The 5,585-nt window shown below is 42.2% G+C and overlaps 1 protein-coding gene across 1 annotated transcript in view; it reads right to left on the bottom strand.

The window, feature by feature from the left end:
- Positions 1 to 5: 5 nt before the first annotated feature.
- Positions 6 to 5,585, bottom strand: part of LOC107575600 (NF-X1-type zinc finger protein NFXL1-like) — a gene marked incomplete at its 3' end in the record, with an annotated part of 17,973 nt that continues 12,393 nt past the window's right edge. The window contains exons 6-11 of the mRNA XM_016261956.1: positions 5,387 to 5,501; positions 4,549 to 4,673; positions 3,667 to 3,789; positions 3,477 to 3,567; positions 128 to 248; positions 6 to 57 (exon numbers count right to left, since the gene is read on the bottom strand). Of these exons, the coding sequence (XP_016117442.1) occupies positions 6 to 57; positions 128 to 248; positions 3,477 to 3,567; positions 3,667 to 3,789; positions 4,549 to 4,673; positions 5,387 to 5,501 (627 nt within the window). The remainder of the gene's footprint in view (positions 58 to 127; positions 249 to 3,476; positions 3,568 to 3,666; positions 3,790 to 4,548; positions 4,674 to 5,386; positions 5,502 to 5,585) is intronic.

Below are 5,585 nucleotides of genomic sequence, written 5' to 3'. Positions count from 1 at the left end.
GGGCCGGAGTGACACCGGTGCTGCTCCTGAGACGAGTGATGGCACAACGCCGGCTTCCTGCAGAGACAAGCACACTTCCTGTGACGTCATTCGACATGACAGAAGTGCACAGAAGACACGAGCGTACCTGCAGAGCTGCTTACAGCGCGGCGGTTTGGTGCTTTTCTCTCTCCCGCAGGGCACAGAGATCACAGTCGAGCCGCAATCACACCGCACCTCCACCATCTCCGGACACGGATAACAACTGCCTGAAAACACACGCACACACACACACACACACACCAGCTTTACCAAGAAGCAGCGGCTGATCTTCTGACTGGTCTTGACTCCAGCCGTCACACACTCTCCGTCTGACATTTGGATATCAGAGCTGCGCGCCGAGATAGCTGGCGTTTGCCAGATTATACTGTTGTTCCAGACACACATTTGCATTCAGCATACAGCAAGTGAAGGAGAACGAGGCATCAGTGAACATGTCATCAGTGTGAGATGACCTCTATCCTCCATTACCTTTCCCCCACACACACACACACACACACACACACACTTCTGCTCTGAGAAAAGGTCAGCTCATTCACGCAAACGAACTGGATAACAGCACACAGGAAGCGCTTCTGGCCCAGCATGACCGTGACACAAACACAACAGCCAGTCATACGTCTGCTCAAGGTTTCCGTCGCTCCCACACTCCTGTGTGCCCTGCGGACAGGAAGCACTCCTGCTGTCACAGGAAGTGCTCCCGCCGCCGGTGGCTCAGCCGTTGTGTGAGAGAGAGGGAGAGAGAGAGGGACGCCTTTGGAAAAATAAAGTCAAGAGATTATGAAGAATCACTCCTACAGCTGGGCTGAAAATACAGATTTCTCGATTTGAATCGATTCTCATTCTGATGAACCGATATCCATTCTTAAATACCAAGAACCGGTCTGTGCTGTCGTCAGTAAACAAAACTCCAGGAAACATTATTTGTAGCAGGCCACCCATCTGATAAACCACTATAAGCTTAGTGCTTTGTTACTTTTGATATGAAAAAAAGTCTCAGCTTATCAATTCTGGCCATGTTATTATAAAATTCAAACAAATGCGGTTTTGCTTCTTTTTAATGTGTGCTGACAGATGGCTCATCTCTTCTTCTTTACTATTAGTTAGAGCAGCAATTCAACATGATTGAACATCAGAAAAAACAGAACTTACTGAAATCAATCACGTCTTGGAAAGATGTCAATAAAACAGTTTATGCTCAATAACGTCACATTTACCTCAAGAAAACCATTCAATGACCTAGAAAAATAACTCGAAAGGAGGAGCATTTTGCTAAATATATACACTACATTACATATTAATGGAGCGTAGCGTTAGTTCTGGCAGGTCACGTTAGTCAAGCTCGCATCAGCTGACTCTCAGCTGATCCACGTCTGCCTATAGGAATACGACGCCAATCATAATTCCCTTTATAAGGTCCTTTCAGTCCTTATTCAGCAGCTATCGCTTTGCTCAGCAGCTAAGCTTGGCATTGGATATTTCTTCTCGAGTCAGACCACCGAATTACGTTGATATATAAAATAATCACTTAGAACATTGATGATATCTGCTACATTAATCATTAATGTTGGTTCTGTTCAGTTTACCCTAGGGGGGGTATTTATGCTCTTATACATGCTAGGCTGCCCAGAACAGAACCATACCTCCAACCTAAAATGTATGCTAATTGTAAGTTATCTTTGACGATAGTGGTCCTGACAGAAATGACATTTTACTTCAATATTTAATGCGTTTGAATAAATCCATCATGAAAAGAAGTGACGATGTCCTCTGTTTAAATCAGGGCTTCTCAACTCTCGAGGTCCACTTTCCTGCAGAGTTTTGCTGTAACCCTGATCAAACTCACCTGCCTGTAGCTTTCGGGTGATCCTGAAGACCTTGATGAGCTCGCTCAGGTGAGTTTGGAGCTGAACTCTGCAGGAAAGTAGACCTCGAGGCCCAGAGTTGAGAACCGCAGGTTTAAATGTTTTTATTTCAACAACAAACCAGAGTACAAACAGAATTATATCATTGAAATATAATATTATAATTTATTATTATATAAACTGCTTTATGTGCAATTTGAATGTTTAATAACAAATCTCTTTAATATTATTGTAATGTACCAAACGGACAGGTTTTACTGTGTAGTTTGCAGCATTATAATAATAATAATAATAATTCTTCTTCATTACATTTATATAGCGCTTTACATTGTGAGGGGGATCTCCTCATCCACCACCAGTGTGCAGCATCCACCTGCATGTTTTGACTGTTTATATATTCAAATAATCCAAAATCAAATCAAATTGAGATTGAAATTGAATCAAATCGCAAGCTTGTGAATCAATATTAAAATATGTGAAATTTGTCTCAATACCCAGCCCTACTAGCTCTAGCCCAGAAGCACCCACTTAAGATAGGAAGAGACCGTCTGCTCATCTGAAAAACACTGTCTGATGGTTTGCAAATATCCAATCAGCCATGATGTGGTGGATCCTCAAAACACAAAGCATTAAGGCTGTCTTTTTTTTTCCGAATTTCGAATATTCGTCGAATTTAAAATAAAAATCCACGTCCAAATGCAACGTCGAATGCAAAAATCCACGTCGAATCCAAAAACGTTGCATTCGAATTTTAGGTGTGCGTTAAGACTTATCAGCGGCGCACGAGATGCGATGACGATGTAAGTGTCGTCACATTATAATGTTTTCTTAGTCTATCCAGTTGAAGTCACTGGATGCGGCACTGCTGCGTTGTTCATTAAAAATATAGCGGAAAAAGAGAACATCAAAGCGGAGAAGATCTTGTTTACATCAAAACTGAAACCAAGCCGTTCACACAGAAAGCATATTTCACGCATTTTCTAGAGGGACATCTATCACCGTTGCACTCGCGTCTCACACAAAAGAGCCACATGTTTAGAAAGCCATGTAAAATTAATGCAAGTTCAACTTTGAAAAAAACTTATCTCGAGACTTTATGGCGCGTTTTTCCCCATCCCACTGCAACACGTGTTTTTAAATGAAAAATGTACTCTGTGTGATTGGTTTTCGGCTCTTTGTATTAAACGATGCATACATACATGATGCTGTTTTGTTTATAGTTGTTTAAGCAACTTAATTATAATTGGTTTATAAACATTATTTTAAACATTATGCACTTTTTTCACAGATAGTCTGTTTTCTTATGTTTTGAGGACGTGCATTAGTAATATTTTGCTCGATGCGCCCTCTTGTGGCCTCAAGAGAGAAGCCAAAAGCTTTTCTTCACCCTAACTGAAATTATGCATTTTAAATTAGAATACAATTCGAATTTTGATCATATTTAAGTAAAAAATTTGAATTTAGTTTTTCAGCCATTTTGACAGCCCTACAAAGCATGCAGCTGTGGTCGCTCACAGTCAGGCTCACGGCTGACCCGTGTGTGTTCAGGGATGAGTGTGTGTTAGTGTTCACCTTGGTGACACACAGACGGGCATTTGTGGTTCCTGCAGCCCAACATTCGAGTGCAGCTCATGTCACACGGAGGGCAGCTCCCTGGACAACACTGCAAACACACACAGCTATCAGTGACACAAACACAATGCGAGGTGAAGTGTGAATGAGACGCACTCGTGTGTGTCAAAAAGATGTGTGTGTCACAAACCTTTCTCTTGCACTGGTGTCGGCTGCAGGCCCGTGTCTTGTTGCATTTGGACTCGCAGAGATATTCCTTATGACAGGGCAGGAGTTTGCTGTAGCGGCCACATCGGCACGTCTTTTCTACCTCCTGCACACACACACACACACACAGGTTAATTTCCCTCTAATCAGTATCTACGTTCACACTGGGCTTTGGTTTCAGGAAACGGTTAAATTTCTTCTTTGTAAATGCAAGCCTGGGCTGGAATGCCAGAAAATTCGATCTGGTTATCAGAGCCTCCTAACATCATCAGGATCAATCCTGGAACATGTTTTTTCATATTTCATATTGTGAGATTAGCATTGTGTATCAAACCAAATCATGGCATGAATGTATCGTTACACCCCTAATAATAATGCAATGGCAGGACAGTTAGAGGAACACCGCCTGTGTAAGACGCTAGCTAGTGTTACGGCTCGTGTGTGTGTGTGTGTGTGTGTGTGTGTGTGCGCGCGAGTGAGTGAGCGTGTGTGAGTTTGTGTGGTTTCAGGAAACGGTTAAATTTCTTCTTTGTAAATGCAAGCCTGGGCTGGAATGCCAGAAAATTCGATCTGGTTATCAGAGCCTCCTAACATCATCAGGATCAATCCTGGAACATGTTTTTTCATATTTCATATTGTGAGATTAGCATTGTGTATCAAACCAAATCATGGCATGAATGTATCGTTACACCCCTAATAATAATGCAATGGCAGGACAGTTAGAGGAACACCGCCTGTGTAAGACGCTAGCTAGTGTTACGGCTCGTGTGTGTGTGTGTGTGTGTGTGCGCGCGCGAGTGAGTGAGCGTGTGTGAGTTTGTGTGATTGAGTGTGTGAGTGAGTGAGTGAGTGAGTGAGTGTGCACCTGTCGGCAGGTCTCACAGGCTCCTCTGTGGCAGCGCATTGAGCAGGTGTGTAAACCACAGTCCAGTTTCTTCCCACAGGTGTCTCCACAGGTGGGCACATCCACCGTACATGGTAACACACTCTCTGAACAAACACAGCACTGAATGAAACACACCGGAGCCCTGCAGAACTGCTTGATGAACATTAAGTAATATCTGCATCCACATGCTCAAGTGCAGAACGGTTTGTTCGAGGAACCAATCCTACTCCATGACATGGGAACTAACTCTGATTTTACTCCAATCAAATTATAAACTAAAACATAGATGTCTTTTTACAAAACTTTCATTTTAAATGTGATAAATATGATTTTACATGACAGCTTGATTCTATTAACTAAAACATGTGCATTAAATCAGTACATGATGTTTTAATGGGAAGGTAAAATACAGAAAGGTTTGTGTGAGGGTTAGGCGACACAAAATACCATAATATCTCAAAACCAGGGCTGGCGATTGAAGTATATCATTGTCATATGCAAATATTATTTTTCTGTCATTAATGCTTCAACACATTCATTTCCATTTTAAGTAAATAAACTAAACAACAGGCTGCTAATAGTATGTGTGTGTGTGTGCATGTAAGTGTGTGTACTGGTATTCACTGTTATGTGGACCACAAGTATAGTAATACAAGTATAGAACTAGCAGTAAATTCGGACTCTTGTGGGGACATTTTTTGGTTCCCATGAAAATCCAAGCTTATAAATCAAACAGAATGAAGTGATTTGAGTGTAGTTTTATGTGAGGGGTGGAATACCAGTGTGTGTGTGTGTGTGTGTGTGTGTGAGAACTTACTTGTCTTGCCACAGGAACAGGATCGGTTTCCTGCACGAGGACATTCTCCACACACACCTGTGTGACACACACGCTCACATGTGTGATTCCCACAGGACAGCGGACGACCACACACCTGCACAAACACACACACATCATACAGCTGTTACAGACACACACACACACATCATACAGCTATTACACACACACACACACACAC

The sequence above is a fragment of the Sinocyclocheilus grahami genome, unplaced genomic scaffold (genome assembly GCF_001515645.1).
Source record: "Sinocyclocheilus grahami isolate Dianchi unplaced genomic scaffold, SAMN03320097.WGS_v1.1 scaffold2746.1, whole genome shotgun sequence".
Lineage (NCBI taxonomy): Eukaryota > Metazoa > Chordata > Actinopteri > Cypriniformes > Cyprinidae > Sinocyclocheilus > Sinocyclocheilus grahami.
This window is presented reverse-complemented; position numbering and strand designations above follow the sequence as displayed.